At 47.8% G+C, this 17,782-nt stretch overlaps 1 protein-coding gene across 5 annotated transcripts in view; it reads left to right on the plus strand.

Moving 5' to 3' along the window:
• The window catches only part of TNIK (TRAF2 and NCK interacting kinase), a 150,827-nt gene that overhangs the window by 125,348 nt on the left and 7,697 nt on the right, over positions 1–17,782 (plus strand). For 3 of the 5 annotated variants that reach the window (XM_086754481.1, XM_086754485.1, XM_086754483.1), the window contains 9 exons: positions 1,732–1,895; positions 3,057–3,154; positions 3,870–3,893; positions 7,354–7,538; positions 9,987–10,113; positions 12,324–12,488; positions 15,396–15,510; positions 16,106–16,276; positions 16,571–16,714. In XM_086754481.1, the coding sequence (XP_086610607.1) occupies positions 1,732–1,895; positions 3,057–3,154; positions 3,870–3,893; positions 7,354–7,538; positions 9,987–10,113; positions 12,324–12,488; positions 15,396–15,510; positions 16,106–16,276; positions 16,571–16,714 (1,193 nt within the window). The remainder of the gene's footprint in view (positions 1–1,731; positions 1,896–3,056; positions 3,155–3,869; positions 3,894–7,353; positions 7,539–9,986; positions 10,114–12,323; positions 12,489–15,395; positions 15,511–16,105; positions 16,277–16,570; positions 16,715–17,782) is intronic. The other 2 variants (XM_086754482.1, XM_086754484.1) reach the window with 1 other exon arrangement.

A 17,782-nucleotide genomic window follows, 5' to 3' on the forward strand; every position in this document is an offset into this window, starting at 1 on the left:
TCACATTCAGCAGGCTGCACCTTAGAGCAGCTGGCAGGAGTGGCAGAAGGAGGAATCTTTTTTGTTGTTGGTTTTTAAAATCAGACAGAAAACATTCATACCATGGTTGGTTCCTCTTTATTGCTCAAGGCTGAAGCATTTTGAGTTCTTGAAAATGTTAATCTTTTAAATTAAGCTGTTGCTTGAAGGACAGTTTAAAATGCAGAGGGATATTGGACTGCATGGTCCTGGTAAGATGGTATTGAAAGTAAAAAGGGTAATGGGAATCTGTGGGATTCAAGTTGAAGTTTGCCCAGTGTTTCCTTCAGCCTCCCGTCACAGTCCTGCTTGGTACGGGTAAATACATTAGTAATGTTTTATTCAAATACATTTCATGAATTAATTTAGCTGAGGACATGTCAGCTGTACAACGTGAGCTGGAGGCCTTCAGTTTGATGAAAATTGGAAATGATTAGGATACTGCCGTGTCCATTAAACTAAGTATGCAGTGAAGTGGTTTCACATTTCATTTCTCTCACAGTAACGTAGCATTTCTCCAGTTTTCCTGTTTAACCACCTCCCGTATTGGTTCTTGATTCCTCCCATGCATAAATGTAAATATTATTAAAATATGCTTTCTTTTATTTGTCACCCTATTATAACAAATGAGGGGATATTTCCTCGCGCATAGAAAGTTACTGTCTTGCTCTCATCATTTTAATAGTCACCTGTGTCAATGCAAGATAACGCTAGGCAGGGATTTTATAAAATCCATGCTAGGCAGCGTCCAAAGGGTTCTGCCAACGACCCCGTTGCGCCGATGGGCCTTTGCACCATTTGCACCATCGCGGTAGTTTTCCAAGGGATGCGCCGTGCACACCCCGCAGACCTTGCACTTCATGTGCATGACCTTCCATTGCAGTTGCATTATGTCATTACTGCGTCATTTTTATGTACGTAAAGTCCTAATTGGGCTTGATGGAGAAAGCTTTCTATGCATTTTAACAGGACTTTGAATAATACAATCACTTAACAGAAATATTGTATAAAACCAAATTGCCTAACTGTGCGTGAACACATCTTCTGATGTCATTTCAGTGCCAAATAAGAATTAATTTCCTAAAGGCATCTGATACCCAGAGAGGTATGAGTCACTCTTGGTGTATCAAGGATGCTTTTTATTCTAGATCTATGTATGTTTACAAGGGTGAGAGAAATTAAGGAAGAAAAGTGGATATTTGATGCAAGTTTGAAGTGAAGCCATGAAAACTGGGAAGTGTGAGTAAGTGGTAAAAGTGATCTGCAGCCTTGTTGCATACTTGAGGTCATTCCTTCGCTGAAATGTTTCTTTGTCTAATAGCAATTTGCAAATTTCTGCTTTTGTGGTGAATATTGGTAGTTAGTTCAGATAACTCCAGCGTTGCACAGGCTGAAAGAGAGTTTTGAGCAAAGTATCTTTTAACTTTTGCCAGATTTGGCAAAATAAGAGTAGAAAGCTGCTCTAGCCAATTTTTCATCATGGTTGTGATCCACCTCCATAAAGATATTGAGTGCCTAATTCAGCTGCAGCAGGTTTCAGTGGGGCTTGCAGGCTCAGTAGCTTCAGAAGAGAAGACCTCAGCCCTGTCTTCTCCAGCAGAGGAGGTGTCTCCTCACCTTCCAACTGCCCCTTGTCAGTATGGGAAGGATCTGAAGCCCCGGAGGTGCACGCAGCACCATCTGACAGTGCCCCTCTGTTTTGTGCTCCCGCAGCAACCCAGACCTGAGGAGAACAGAGCCCATCGTGGAGAGCCCGCTGCAGAGGACCAGCAGCGGCAGCTCCTCCAGCTCCAGCACTCCCAGCTCTCAGCCCAGCTCCCAGGGTGGGTCCCAGCCTGGCTCCCAGGCTGGCTCCAGCGAGCGCAACAGAGTCAGAGGTGAGCTTCTTGGGAACATCCCTTAGCACTTGGCATGCTTTCTGAGTCTTGTTTGGTAAGCAGGAAGGGCAAGAGGTCTGTGATCTCATGGATGTTTTTTAAAAAATTAAAAAATCAAAGGCTTCATCATTTCTGATGTTCTTCTGTGACCAGCTGGCCTCATTGCTGACAGAGATGCCAACGTTCCCTTTTGCCTGGATGCTGATGTAGGATGCACATGGCAGCAGGCACTGCTCCGGCGCTTGGCATCATAGTGCCAGGAGATGGGGGTTATGCTTTAGAGTAAACAAAAAAAAAAAATTCCAGCGTGCTCCCTGTGTGCATCGACCCAAGCTCACTTCTTCTGTGATGGTTTCTTTGGGAGTGTGTTTCACTTTTGGTGGGAATATAATTTTTTTTTTTTTTTGGAGCTTCATCTTTGTGCAAAGCCTGAGATGGGAGCAGAGGAGTGAATTAGCCTGTAAGAAGCTTTCTCCGAAATGCTTTTGCCAGGCAGCCATGCTGACACTGGGCTTCTGTTCCTGGCCAAATTGTTTCTTCTCATCTTAGAGCCACTCTTAAAGATATTCCATTCCCCCGTTTAATCGCAGCAGGAGTTGCCCAAGCACGTACGACCCATACATCTGCATTTTTGGCACAGCCCCGCAGTATAAATCCCCGGGGCTGAAGCGCATTAAAACAAATGCTGCCTCCATGCTTTGAATTTTTTATGACTTGGCTGTAAGATGACGTGTCCGTTGTTGAAATCATCGCTCCTCTAGGTAGTCGATAAAAGGAGTTTATCACCCATTGTCCTTTTTGGTTTGGTTTTGTTTTTACTAATGAGGTATCCTGTGACAAATAATGTCCTAGCAATGTCAGATGCTGCAGAGCTTTTAATTTATCACATGCCCTGCTCTTTTGCAAAGTGAATTTGTTTCTTTAGTAGAAAAAAGGGCACTAACACCGCAAGAGAACTGTCGGTGGAGGCTGGGCTGGATTATGGCTTCTGTTGCTGTACTGATGGAGATTTGTTGCCGTGACAGTCTAGCAGAGTTTTTTGGGACAACAGAAACAAAATGGTGATGAAGCCCCCACGCCCACCTCTCCCAGGTGACAGGATGCGGCGGCGGCTTTCGGCAGCATTTTAATTCCCACTCTCTCCGCTTGCCTTTCTCCCAGGGAACGCCAAGCCCGAAGGGTCCCCTGTGCTCTCCCATGAGCCCGCCAAGGTAAAACAGGAGGACAACAGGGACGTGACGCGACCAAGCCGACCCGCTGTGAGTCTTAAATCATTTCCCACAGGAATGTTGCCAGCCGGCTTGGCCACGTTTCCCTTCGGTGCGGTAGCACAACTGTGGGGACCCCAAAAAAGAGGCTAGTACCCTTGCTCCTCCAGCAGAGAGACTGGAAAGCGGCGGTACGGCGAGAGCCCGTGGGAGATTTGAATGCTTAAGAGAGTGCATGAGTTTTTATCAGGAGCCTAAGTCTAGGGGAAAGCACTTAAGCCTGTGTTTTCACACGAAGCAGATGCTTAAGGGCTTTGCTAGCTTGGGCGCGGCGGTGGCCGATGGCACATTGTTGTGTTCCGTGCTGCATGTCTCCCCGCAGCGGCCCGGCGGAGGGATGCTCTGCTCAGGAAGGCTGGATGACCGGCCCCTGACAGCCTTCACAGCTTAAAACCCAACCTGGTAGTGGTCTCTGTAACACTCCCATTATTCTGAGCAAAATCTCATCCGAAGTGTTTCCTCCTGGTTTAATGTTTTGATATTTGTATTTTAAAACTGCAGAGTCGACCTAATAACAAAATGAATTTCCACTGCTTCTCTTTTTTAATGTGTATTAATGTTTTGTTGATGTTGTTTTTTTTTCTCTACACTCTACAGCGTTGAGCTAACAATTCTAATTTTATTTCTAACCTGCTTGCCCTTCCTCTGGCTTTTTCCTGTCCTGATCTGTTTCCTCTGATGCTGATTATTCTTCCTTTACCCACAGAGCTATAAGAAAGCTATAGATGAGGTTAGTGATATCTTTTCTCGGTGGGTCATGCCTATGCAAGGTTGACTAGTTAGCGCTTAATATTGAGCCGGGTTTTCTTGGTGCTGGCATTGAAAAAGGTGGCAATGCAATCTTGGGTCAGAAGGGAGACCGAACGATTGCGTTTCGGCGTAGGGAGCCTGCCCGTGGGGAGGGGAGCGGAGCTGCAGGCGTGTTCTGCTCAGCCATGGGCTGCCTGAAACCCGCTGGCCAGACCACTTTGCATGGAGGCCGTGGCAAGGAGCACCTCAGCGTTCACGCGCGGAGCAAAGGGTGCCACCGTCGTTGGGCGTGTTTGAAAGAGAAAGAGTGACAGCGGAAGCTTCTTGTGCGGGTGGAGGTGGTCCAGGCAGCCTGCGCTGCTCACTGCATTCTGCTCTCAGCTGCAGCCCCCAGCCACCCACTGATTTCAGTGGGACCATCGAGCGCTATTTGAAATGTGTTTTAAGCCTAATTTGAACGAAGGCGCTTGGCAAATAAAGGAAAACAGAGCAGTTCGTTCTCACGGACCAGACCATCAGCTGTAAAGCCAATGCCAGCAGAGCCATCTGGGATGCTGATGGGCAATGCTAGTCTTCATCCATCCTTAAAAAAAAATAACAGTCCTGTATTACACCTCTTTCACCATATGATAATATTTTAAATGGGTGTGTATCTGGCGTTGGTGAATCTTTAAGTGTTCCAGTTTAGCATTTAACCTGCCCCACTCACACATCACTGTGCACACACCGCTGGTACTGGTAACTGCGGGGCTGTAATGGAAAGCACCGGTACCAGCAGCCTCTCCTGCAGCCTCTTTCCTCTAAAAACAGGAGATGTGAAAGACATGCTGCTTGTTAACTTGCTCTCTTGGGTAAAACACGAGCGATGTGTTTCGTTTAATGAGGCGCTTTGTTAAGAAAAAAACACATAAATCAGTCTCTAAATAGAGGCAGCGCGTGTGCTAAATTCAAGTTCAACGAGCTGTGTGATTTTGGAAACCAATCTGACTTGATTCCGACAAATATTAAACCTAAAGAAGTCTTAGTAATTAAAAGTAATTAAAGAGCACTGATACGGCTAACTCATGTATAATGTCACCCTCAGTAATAACACTGCAAACACGTGTGGAACTACAGAGCTCTTTCCAGTTGTCAGATTGTTTTTGGTCCAAGAGCAACTCGGTGAAGCTGTTTAATCCTACAAAGTGCTCATTACTTAGAGGAAACGATAGCATCAAAGAATCCACCATCCCAAGGCAAAGCTTTAGCTAGGAAACCGAGTTATCTGATTGCATTGTCTGGGAGTATTATTGCTGTTATAACTTCCAAATTAGTTATTAAAAACTAATTAAGCTGATTTTTAAAATACTTTGCTATTTTCTAGTGATGTCCAAATAAGGCTGATAGGATGTCTTGGAGCATTTAGAAATGGAAGGTGCAAAAAATAAGTCATTTTGGCAGTTGGAGGCTGTGACAGGGAAGGGTTCAGGCCTAGTCCTGAGCGGCAGGGAGTCTGGCTGCCATTTTGAGAGGCTCTTACGCAGTCCTGAAGCCCTTTTTAAAGTCGAGAAGGCTCTAATCCAACTCAAAGGCAAGCGCTTAATAAAGAGCCTATTTTATACTCTAAATGGAAAGCATTGTTAAGCTGTTGAATTGTCATTGATTCTTATTCAGGCAGAGAAACAATCATATCATAGAAGCTGCTACAGCCCTAATTAAAATAATTAGTTGTCGTGACTGCAGACTTGACTGTATTTCAATCCCGAACATGTTGGCATCAAAAATAAACTCTTGAAATACCACGTTCTCTCTTTAATAACGAGAAAGAGCCTTTCTTCAAAGGTACAGAGAACATTTAGAGAGGGATATGTAACACCCATCACAGGTACCTGGTGGGACGCAGGGATTAATGCTTTTTTAAAAAAAAAAAACTAGCTTTTTTTTGGTCTACTAATATTTACGGGTCCGACGCAAAGCTCTCTGACATCCACGGGAGCCTCTCCTCTGCGTCAGAGGCCAGGCAGGGCAGAGCTGGGAGCAGAATGTGCGGCCGGCCACCGGTGGGAGCCCGCCGGGAGGTGTGGGTCACCAGTAACCCGACTACAAATCGCTTACAAAATATTCCTGCTTCACAATTTAAAAAATAAACTGGGTTTGCATCTCAGCCATAGAGGTTTTCCATCGTTTTCTTCACGTGTCGACGGGATAGATTTTAAGAGCTCCCTTTGCAACCGTAATTAATATTGCCATAGTCGCCCTGCTGGAACGGTAAACTGGAAATGCAGTAAATGAGAGTGTGGCCGTAAGACGATTGTGGAATTTAGTCTTTTTCAATGAGTTTCTTTCTCCCTAATCCTTTATCTCTGACCGAATGCGCTGATGCCTACCTCGGTCACTAATATAGGGAGAAATGGTAAGACTGACAATTGCGATGCTTTGTTCGTCATGTGCATGTCTTGTGCAACAGAGTTCTCTAACCCATTCTAATTCAAGCTCTCATGCTTTTCTGCCCTACTGCTTCCCCCTGCATTGCTATAAAAGCATGTAAGATAACAAAAAGTCTCTTTTCTACACGGTGCCTGCCATGTTCCTTGTTTTGAAATAGCAGTGTCTATTTTATATGACTGTCGGGTCTGAGACCTCATCAAAGTCATGGTAAACTGAAAAATTATTACTGGGCTTTGGGACTGCTCCTCTCTTTTTTCTTGTTTCAAGGCTTTTTTTTTTTTTTTTTCCTTAGCTTGTAGGCTGCCACATTTCACATGAAGTGCTTAATGGGTCCCGCTGAGGGATTTTTTTTTTTTTTTTAATTATTATTATTTTTTTGATCGTGTGGCTGACTCAGAGCTGTGACTCCAAAGTCTGGCTGAGCTGGGCACTTCTGTTCGTGCTCCTCACCGCCTCTCGGCAGCCACACGACAGCGGAGACTCGCCACGGAAGCAGCTCTTGACGTGGGGACTGCACCACTCCATGAGAGATGCTGTCATTGCTTCCTTCCCAAATGCATTTATTACAGAATAAATACAATTACGGGGTCTCTTTGAAAGTTTGAAAGAAGAGAAAACCCTGCAGGAGAAAATCTCCGAGCCAATCTTTGAAATGACGTTGTTTTCCAGTTTACTATGATGGTGACTGAACTTCACCTTTTCCAACAAATATAATTTTGTCGTGTATATACATATAAGTGTGTGTATATATATGCACATACACTTTCCAAACGGAAAAAGAAGAGGTTGGCTATTGATTTTTCAGTGAGCGTAAATCAGTTTTGTTTTGTTTAATAAATGCTACATGCTACAAACATTGTCTTACGTTCGTCTCATGTTTGTAACGAGACTGTAAAGCTATTTCTTGTTGCTCGTGCTGTTAGCATTGGCTTTTGAAGAGATGTATGTGATGTTCTCCTCGCTTTAAATATAAAAGCCGTGCTTTCTTGTTTTCTTGCCCCCATCCCCTTTAGGACCTGACGGCCTTAGCCAAAGAGTTGAGGGAGCTGCGCATCGAAGAAACCAATCGCCCCCTGAAGAAGGTGACGGACTACTCCTCCTCCAGCGAGGAGTCGGAAAGCAGCGAGGAAGAGGAGGAGGACGGGGAAAACGAGACCCATGATGGGACTGTGCCTGTCAGTGACATCCCCAGGCTTATGTAAGCAGCACTTTCTTTTTTGGGGGCAAATCATGAAACCATGGTGTGTCTGGTCTGGAGGAGCAGCAGCTACGGTATAGTATGTGTCCGAAGCATGTCAGTGTTCGGTGGCTGGCACTGGGAACGGCGTCACTGTTGCAAGGGGTAATTTCCTCAGATGGATCTTTTCCCTGGTCCAAACTAGAGGTGCTTAATGGGAAAAACTGAGTTGTTTATGCTGCACGTGCAGTGAACTTGGGACTCCAAACTGATGGACCTGTTCCTGCTGAGGAGCCAGAGTGGACGCACTGACCTCATCCACACCTTGGGTCCTGCCCCCAGGCTTGATGTGTTAAAGCTCTGCCTGCTCTTGAGTCTGGTCTTGCCCCACATCAAGCCATGCTGAAGCGCAGTACTTGGTGGCCTGCCCAATGTCAACTGTTAGAGCCAGGATTATAATCATCATGAATCTTTGTCTTTGATTTCTGTCCTTGGCTCAGGCACTGTGCAGGCAGCAAAACGTGGTGGGCTAAAATATTGAAACAAAAAAGCCAGCAGGTTATACCATTGCATCCCCACTATAGGTCATGGGACACTCGTGCTTTTGAATATCTCCAGGTGAGGGAGGAGGGCAGCATAGCTTCAACGCACGCGAAACAGCTGCACCACACACAGTGAGCTGGCGGAGCATCCCTACCCAGTACTTTGCAGCATTGCTGGGGGCTGGCTGCCCGGCAGCGGGGTCTGACTCCTGCCCCTTTGAATTAGCAGAGGAGTTGTGGGAAGGCTTTAGGGGATTATTTTCATTTTAATCAGTTAATTTCCTTTCTTCCTGCTAAATGAATTATTAGTTGATATAGGTGTACCTGGCTTTGTAGCAGTGGGGCGTGGAGCAGCAGGAAGACCAAGGGTCCATGGTATGCAGAGTGCCAAGCTCCTGGGTTAGAGCTTTCTTCCAGCAGAAGGGGAAAAATCAGAGCTCTTGAAATTTATTGGAGAGAGTCAGGAGATGGAGGGATGGCCATGAATATGCAGCAGTCGGATGAGCAGTCACGCGTGCAAGAATGAGCCTCAGGCTGCTCACAGAAGAGGAGTTTAATCAGGAGTGGTTAATCTGTGCTGACATCCTTCCACCAAACACCTTGGGTTTGACACAGTACTTTTCAGGGGATAAAATATCTCACTGAATGCTCTGCAGCCCCATGTGTGGGTTGACAAGCATGGCAGTGAGATGGATGCCCCTAACCCGCTGCCAACTGAACGCCACTTGTCCCGTAATGTCCTGTCGATGAACGTGTCCCAGAGACTGAACATTTCTAGAACTGGAGTAATTGTGTTATTTTCTCATCCTTTGATAGTATTGAAGTGCTAATGGTAGGAAAGTGTGAGCTCCTCATGTGAAAGGTGCTGCAGAAGTATGGCACATTGGTTTTTGGTGTGCTTTGGTGATGCCTGTCTGGTCATACATCTGGTACGATGCAGGCGAGGATCTGTCATCGAGCCAGTCCCACCCTGGGGTCCCCATGGCTCACATTGTACACTGGACCAGTAACCTCCTTGATGAATGCAGGCTTGCTTTGGCTTTTCACGCTGCCATGCTCCCTCGTGAGCCTCTGGGCATGGACACGTAGGTGTGGACAGGGATGACGTGTGAAATAGTGAATTAATTTGTAATGATGGAAGGCAGCTGGTCTGTATGGCTTTTAAATGCAAAGTAACAGGTCTCATCAGCAACATCTTCATAACCACCATCAGCGTTCTCCACCACACAGGCAGGGCTGGGTAATCCAGAGGTGCTTTGTTATTTGCTTTTAGATTTGTTTGAATTCTACTTAAGCAGCTGATCTGTTAAGAATGTAATAATAAAGTATCGGTGGTTCCTCACCACCTGCAACATCGACTCTCAGGCAGTCCTAAAATTTAATGTGTGTGAGAATAAATTCCAGCCTCTCTCTTGGGACAGCAGCACAGAAATAAAGTCAAGGTGAAGGCATGGGTTAGGGCTACATTTTCACCTGGAAAACATCAGCGAGCTACAGTACACGACTTGAACTCCCACCTACACCTCCTCCAAACTCCATCCTCTTCCTTGTTGTCTTTTGTCATCGGGTGCTCTGGTGAACTCTTCCCTTTTCAGAGGGAGTAATTCTTTTTTTTTTTTTTAAGAAGAAAAAAATGCTCTAAGGCAGAGCAAGACTGCAACTCCTCGTTACCTGTTTGGCAGTGCTCCTCTCAGGGACGAGAAGGGCCCTGCTCTTTGGTCTCCGTGCTGTGTCTATAGCCTGTCAACCTGACCATGCTGCTGCATTTCTGACAACATAAACCATTTCCCAGTACATTTAAGTGGATATATTTTCTAATTTTTCCTCTTGTGAGATACAAAGCTGAAATGCTCCTGTATTAGAGGATTATTAATTTAGTTTAGCGAAGGAAATATCCATCATTAATGCTTTTCCGTTCTGTCCTCAGACCAACAGGAATTCCTGGAAGCAATGAGCCGTACAACATGGGAATGGTGACAACCCACGGGCTAGAGACTTCCCATGCAGATACGTTTAGCAATATTTCAAGGGAAGGGACTTTAATGGTGAGGGAGGTAAGTTGTAAAACCAATATTTCCATGGAGCATCTTCAGGAGGTTTTGCCCATGTAAGCACAAAAGCTAACAGTTCTGTGTGTCCGGAACACAAAATGACTGAGTAAATTGTGCTCATTAGCACTCTCGTAATACAATTTACGCTCGGAGCAAATGTGACAAGTGCTAATGTTTCTCAGAACTACAAACAGCAGTGAATAGTAACGCCAGGGCACGGCAGGGAAGATGCTCATACAAATGACTCTGCCTTAATCCCACAATAGCTCCAGGCGACAGGAGTTATCTTCAATTTACAGCATTTAGTTAATTCACTTGGAACCTGGCCCAAAAGTTCCCCTCTTTTTCCCAACCTTTGCTCACTGCGTAACTGGCAGAGGCATGCAGTGTTTGTAGAGCATTTGGAGGCTTTTACTGGGGGCTGGTCCTGCTTGGGGAGATCCAAACCCCACGAGCCAGCCGTCCTGCGCTCGCCCAGTGAGATGGCTGCGGGAGACACAGGGTGTCCCACCCAGATGGGAGCCCCCGTCCCCAGCTCCAGCGTTGTGGGGGCACGGCTGTGGTGGGAGCAATCCTGATGGATGGTACTGCAGGAGTGAGACAGAGGGAGGGTGTGGAAGTTGTCCCCCAGTGTTTCTCAGTTTCCTGGTTGCTGGAACGTGCTGGCGATGCTGCTGGGAACGCAGACAGGTAGGAGGTCTCCTGGTGAGGGGGCAGGAGGCTCTGGCAGTTGGTAAAACAAGGGAGTTACTCTCCTGCCAACATGTAAAGGAGGTGGAGAGGCGAAGGAGAGGGAGGAGATTGGAGTCAGCAATCCTAAAGGAGAAATGTTTAGGTCAAATGCAAACTAGGCTTGAGCAGCATTTCAATTCTTCATTCTGTTTATATAAAATATTCACGTATGAAGGGGGAAAAAATGAATGCAACTTTGAAAGAGAGGAAGGAGCTAGCAAAAGAAGTCACAGCGTATTTGCTGCCTTCCTCCACGAGTTTTGGAGCTGGGCAGCAACGCACCTCACCCCTCGCTGGCGTGGAGCTGTTCAGGGATCCCCGCAGCTTGGGCATCCTCGTCGCAGGGAGGGTGATGCGGCTGAGCGGGAGAACAAGTCACCGCTGCAACAAGCAGCCGTTTCTGAGAGGAGGCTTGGTGTTAAGCATCACAACTGTAAAACACGTGCCACAGCAAGGCTGTTTGAGGAAACAGTGATGCAGAAGGGTTTAAAAGCCACAGGTGAGACAAACAGCTGGGAAACCTCTTTGGGAGGAGGGAGCATGGTAGGAAACCCGAAGTGCAGCCTTGTGCTGGGTTATTATTCTTTGCACCCAACCACCGGTGTAGCCATCCCAGGACAGACTGAGGTGAGTGGGCTTTGGGCAAAGGACTTCTGCTCTTTGGCGATGGCAAGGTGGTTGAAGGTGGTGGTAACGAGTGATAAAAAGACAAATGTTGTCAGGTCTGATCAGAAACTTGGTGAGCCTGTTCAGAGGGAGTTTTCCACTAATCCCAGTAAATGGGCAAGTCTCTGTAATGATCTCACTGATGTGCTCCAGGTAGGTGGGATTCATCAAAATGGCAAACACCTTCAAACAATAGGCAGGGAAGGGAGAAACTTCCCAGCACCTCTCTTGTATGAGATGGGGAGGGAGAGGAAGGGGAAACCCCAGAAACCTTGTGTGCAGAGCGAGATGCCCGTCGTTCTGCCGCTGCTGCCGCTGTTCACTGCTGTTTTGGGTTACAGAAACATGCGACGGAGGCTGTGTTGGCATTTGCAGTCAGGCTACTCACCGCCGTAGCTGTGCGAAGTCGCTAAGGCTAACGCTGATGAGGGGTCAGATTCTGCTGTCACCGTGGCCGGTGGCGCAGGAGGAGAGCAGGCCATGGGGTTTGCACCCATGGTGGCAAGAGCAGAATCTGCCCTACGTTCCTTGTCTCAAAACGACGGTGACCAGGCTTCTCTCGCTGTAGTGTGGCTAATGACTCTGTATTGACTTCGTGATTAATCCTGTCTTTATTTCTTCTGGGGTGAGGAGTTGTTCTGCTGCTTGCCAAGTTGCATGGGGGTGGAAACAGAGAGGGTCCTTCTCCTGTGCTTGCTCTGGGAACCGGGGGACTGCCAACAACTTGGTTGTGTTTGGGTTTTTTTCTCTTCTTTTTCTCTTCCCCCCCTGCCCCACCCCTTCTCTTTTCTTCCTCATGCCTTGTGTCTCTGCAGACCTCTGGTGAAAAAAAGCGTTCTGGCCACGCAGCCAGCAATGGCTTTGCAGGTCACATCAATCTCCCTGACCTGGTGCAGCAAAGCCACTCGCCTGCGGGCACACCGACCGAGGCCCTGGGGCGAGTCTCCACGCATGCGCAGGACATGGACTCGGTGCCTGAAGTAGGTGGTGGGGGGCTCCTCTTTCTCCTTTGCATTGCTTTAAACACGTATTAACATCTCTGGCCTGTAAAGGGGCTTCCTGCTTTCCTCCCTGGCTTTCTTGGCTCTTCTCTCTCTCTGTTTCTGGTCCACGTGGGTGAGCGTAGTGGGAATACCAAGGAATCTGATGGGTTATTGCTATATGGGTCTACGGCTGATGGTAGAAATGTATGCTGGGTCTTCTCTCAAACCCACCACCTGGAGTTTTGGTGGTGATAGCTTGAATGCTGCCAACTGATGTGAAAGTCCCCTCTTTTTTTTTGCACTTGGAATAAGAGAAGATTATGGAGCCAGAGATATCATTAACTTCAACTGGGCTCGGCTTCCACCTGTGCCATCTCTGATACTTAACGTGACTCAGGAGTTTAGCAAAAACCAAAGCCAACAAAGCTCTCCATAGTTCTTCAGGCTAGAAAAAAATCTGCACACCTTTAAAATGGTGTGTTCCCAATCATGGCAAAGTCTTTCTCCCTGGTAGCTGTTTTACAGGGGCACGATTGAACATTGAGGTATAAAAAGTCCTAGAAAGTACGAGATGTGACACATGCGACAAGGGAATTGGTGTTCCTTGCTTACCATCACCAGCTGTGGGAACCAGGCACAGTTCTCTGTTTTCCCATAAAAACCAACCCATTTGGTGCTAAATAAGCTATTTTATTTAATTTTTTCTTTTCATTTGTTGGTTATGCATGAAAAGTGCTGCCATCGTATTCTCTTTCATAGAAATGCTGTACTCGTTTCACGGTGTACTTTTACTAGCAGTATAAAAATAAAAACTGCTTGGAATTGGGCATGGATAAAAACGTAAGAACAGATGCTGCGTGACTTGACCTCAAGGTTTTATCCATCTCCTCGTTGCCTTTAAAAGCGGTGATGAGAGAGTTGATCCTGAAAGTAACACCTTCCACGGTCATCCTGGGACGGCTTAATCGCTGGCAGACAGTACGCAAGGATTGGGTTTAAATATATTCATTTATAGAATACCAACCAGGAAGATCTGTTCCCATTTCTAAAACTGCATTTTTAGGGCTGACTGAGCCAGGAGTGGGTGTAAGTGGAAACTTGGGGATTTTAGTTCGCAGGCTTCCAGGTGACTCACGGTGCTGCGAGCAAAAAGAAGGGAGGAAACAGTGCCTCACGGCAGCTCGGTGCTGTCTCTGTATCTCTGTAGGCCACCACCGAGGTTTTGAGGTGGCTGAACAGGACCTGGAGGAAGATGAGGTCTTAATGTTTAAATAAGAGACCTGGAAGTTATTAAAATGCTGTCTTCTTAGGAGAAGAATAGCTGAATCTGAGCAAATGAAAGAAATGCTTGGTGCATTGGGATGAAGGGTTTCTTCGTAATTCGTTTGTCAGAAAGCACCCAGCTCTCAGCTGGAAAGCATCCCTGTAAATACTGATTTTTTTTTTTTTTTTTCCCTTCTGTGATTGTTGGTGTTTTATGGAAAAGGCATCCAGCGCAGAGAAAAAAAAAGTGTGTTTCTTGGATAGGAAAGAAGCACAAAGTAGCAAGTTTATCACAGATGCGCACACAAATATCATGGCTGTAGTGGGTTTGTAAATGCGTTACCTGTTCCTGCAGCCTTCCCTGCCTCGGGCTGTTAACTCCTTCCACGGGTCTCCGTTACCATGTCCTTTTTGGAAATCCATCCTGTTTCTATGGAAACAGATGGGCTGTCAGGGACATAGAGACCGGAGGGATGCGCAGCCTGGTTTTGGCAGGTGCGGGGCACGGATGCTGGCTCGCCCAGCCGGGCACCCGCCAGCCCCAAGACCTGCTCGGTGCCACCTCTGAAGGTCCCAAGCCACGTGGGTGCTCCTACACCCCATGATTTTTTTGCCCCTAAATCTTTTTGTGGACCGGCAGAGGGCAGGTACGAGCCCAGCCCAGTTTTGGTAGGGACGCCGGGGTGGTGAGATTCCCGGCAGCACGGTCCTTGTCCCCATGGCAGCTGTCAACACGGGGGCTGCGATGGTGGCATTGGGCACGGGGAGCAGCCTGGGCTGGGTGATTGGGTGATGTGAAAGCTGAGGAGGATTTATTTCAGGGAAGGAAAAATGTCCTGAGGAGGAAAAACATGAGCAGCACTGCTGCTGCAGAATGACTTGGGTTTTGCTGCCGCTACAGCTCTTGTCGGAAGTCCTACATAAAGACTGTCCTGGGTAAATGCTGGTGTAGAAAAAATAAGCTGCTCAACGAGGTGGGGAAAATCACATCACTTCAGCTCCCAAGGCAAAGATTTCCTTTTGCCTGGGAGATCTTTGCCCTGTTTTCTGCCTTAACAAAGCAATGGTTTTAAAAAGAAAATAACACGATGTTGCGGTTTGTGCCTCCACGCATTCCCTTGGCAAAGTCTCGGCTGTGACATTCCCTGCGACACCCTCGGGTTCAGTTTTCTTAGCTTGGAAGTGGCCCCTTCTGCAGTCCCACCTGAAGTGCTGTAGACAATTTAAAACTCGTTACTGAAGCTGCAAGTGACTTGTACATGATGTCCCTGATGACCAGACCTTGGGGAGGATGGAACGATGTGGGGGAGCTTCTGATGACCCTGAATATCCGGGGTTCAAACACCCCCAGTTTTGCCTCTGGCCCTGCGGCTTCTCAGCTAACCGATCTCGTAGCTGCACTGTGCTTCTGCCCGCGAGAACAGAGCAGAGCCAGGCCCTGCTCCTCTCGTTTTCTGTTGCTCATGGACACTCACAAATCCAATTTAATGTTTTTCTTCATTATTTACGGGGGAGGAGGAGCAAATGTTCGTAGAGGGCTCGAAAAGGGCACCGCAGGGGCGGGCACTGGGTCTTGCACACACGCACAAAATCATTGTTATTTCTGTGCTCTGAGCTCTCTCTTTGCTTTTTATTTTCCAGTATGGTATGGGAAGTAGCACCAAAGCCTCTTTCACCCCCTTTGTGGACACCAGAGTATATCAGACCTCGCCTACTGATGAAGATGAAGATGAGGACGAAGAGTCATCTGCTACTGGTAGGAGGGAATGTGGCCAGTTTGAGAGGGGAGGGTGTCATGGAAACCACATCATGGAGCCTGAATAACCCCACTGAACCTCTTCTACATTTCACTTACTCTCATCCAAACATTGCTCGTGTCTGCATCCTTGTGCTCTCTAGTTTCCATCCAACTTCTTTTCCCTCACCAGAAATTCCACCAGAAAGGTCCAGGGGAAAACAGGGAACAGCAGAAATCCTCCCACCCATCTGCCTGGGCAGCTAGGAGAAATGTTCCTGGCAGAACTTGGAGGTGGTAATTGCTCCAAAAAGCTGGCAGTTGCTCAGAAATCATTGAAAATGTGTGGATGTGGGCAGGCAGGCAGCAAATAGCACTGGCCAGCTCGACAGGCAGGGCTGAAGGTCTGGGGACATCACCTGCTGACGGGTTTGGTGGTGGTTCCAGCCCGTGAGAAAATCCTGATGATCCCTCTTCAAACTAATAGCTCATAACGTAGCGATGACATCAGGAAATAAACCAAGTATTGTCTTCCTATTCCAAAAAAAAACCTGACAGAAGAGATACATGCAATTAATGCATCACACCTCGCTGTTTTGTTGTGTTTCCTTGCAAGCCCTGTTCACCAGCGAGCTGCTCAGACAGGAGCAGGCCAAGCTGAACGAAGCTCGGAAGATCTCAGTAGTGAACGTCAACCCCACCAACATCCGTCCCCACAGCGACACCCCGGAGATCCGGAAATACAAGAAGCGCTTCAACTCGGAGATACTCTGTGCTGCTTTGTGGGGTAAGCCCTGAGCATGCCGTGCCCTCAGCAAAGCTCCCCGGAGTGCATGGCTGGCGATGAAACATGAATGTCATCGCAGAACCGAGCCTCTGCCTCTGGTTATCACCTTCTTCATCCTGAGCAAAGCTAACGTCCCCAGGTCCCTATGCTGTCAGAGTGACCCTTCATGTTGATGGGAAGATCACAGCCTTAGCTGGGATTGGTCACTCTCTCAGTGGTAGCAAGAGACGAGCGCAGGGTGTCGTCTGTGGGAGCAGCCATGGCTCCTGCTGCCCATTGTCCTCTCCTGTTCAGGTGTGAATCTGCTGGTGGGCACAGAAAATGGCCTGATGCTGCTGGATCGAAGTGGACAAGGGAAGGTCTACAACCTGATCAACAGACGGCGATTTCAACAGATGGACGTACTCGAGGGGCTGAATGTCCTCGTGACAATATCAGGTACGCCTCTCGTGCTCTCAGCCCATTGTTAACCTTCTTGGCCGTAATCTTGAGCAGTTCCAGCTCAGACAAAACCTGCCCACTGCTGTCAGAGGGAAGCTCCTGGGGAGGTTGGAGGTGGTTTATTCCAGAATCAAAGGTGTTAGATCTGCAAGAGTGCCTCCAAGAGCAATTTGGTCCCTTCGCCTGCTGACTCCGCTTCATCTCCAATGCTCCATCCTCCTTTAGCAGGGAATGGAAGGCACGGGATACAGGGAAATACCCCAGCAAGATGGGTAGTCATGGCTTGAGGGGGCAGTGAGCTCTACTTTTGGGTTTGCTTCTGCCCAGCCGTGTCTGCAGGGCTCCCACTCAGACCATGGCTGTGCCCCAGGCATCGCGAGGGCCACGGGCTGGTCACTGTCACAGAGGACAGCAAGAGAAATGCTCGTTGGGAAAATTGCGTGGCATTATCCTCCTGTTTACTTTCGTGTTGTTCAACACCCTCTGGGCTCACTCTGCCGGCAAATTCTGCTCCCTCCGTGCAGACAGATCTCTTAAAAAACACTGATTCATTTTTTAAGCATCTGCCTTGCTCTGCAGCTGCCCCGTGGTTTTGGGGATACAGTTGTAGGAATAAGGGGTGGAAGATGAATGGGACGCCACCAAGAACAATCCCTGGGGGCTTGTGGGAACCCACGAGCAGCCAGAGCTCCTGGTTTACGGTTTGGGTTCTCTCCCGCCAGCCTCGGTGCAGACTGTGTCCTGTCCCTGTAGCAGGGCATTTGCAGCAGCAGGGAGGTTTATAGCCAGATCGCAGCCATCCAGGAGGCATGCAGAAATTTGGCAGCCCCTCAGCATTGCAGAGCCCAGCACTGGGCTTGTTGGCAAAGCTGTGCCTGTCGCAGACCGAGGAGCTCGTGTCCCTGCCCTAGGATAAACTGATGTATGAAGGAGAGGAGAGGGAAAGAAACCAGGCAGTTGAGTGGTTGGGTAAGCCCTGAGCTGTAAGAGAGCTGGGATCACAATGGCCCCGCTGTGCCCAACTATCTCCCCATGAACACTGACTTATAGGAAAAATAACATTTC

Source organism: Chlamydotis macqueenii, chromosome 9 (assembly GCF_036417535.1).
Source record: "Chlamydotis macqueenii isolate bChlMac1 chromosome 9, bChlMac1.mat, whole genome shotgun sequence".
Lineage (NCBI taxonomy): Eukaryota > Metazoa > Chordata > Aves > Otidiformes > Otididae > Chlamydotis > Chlamydotis macqueenii.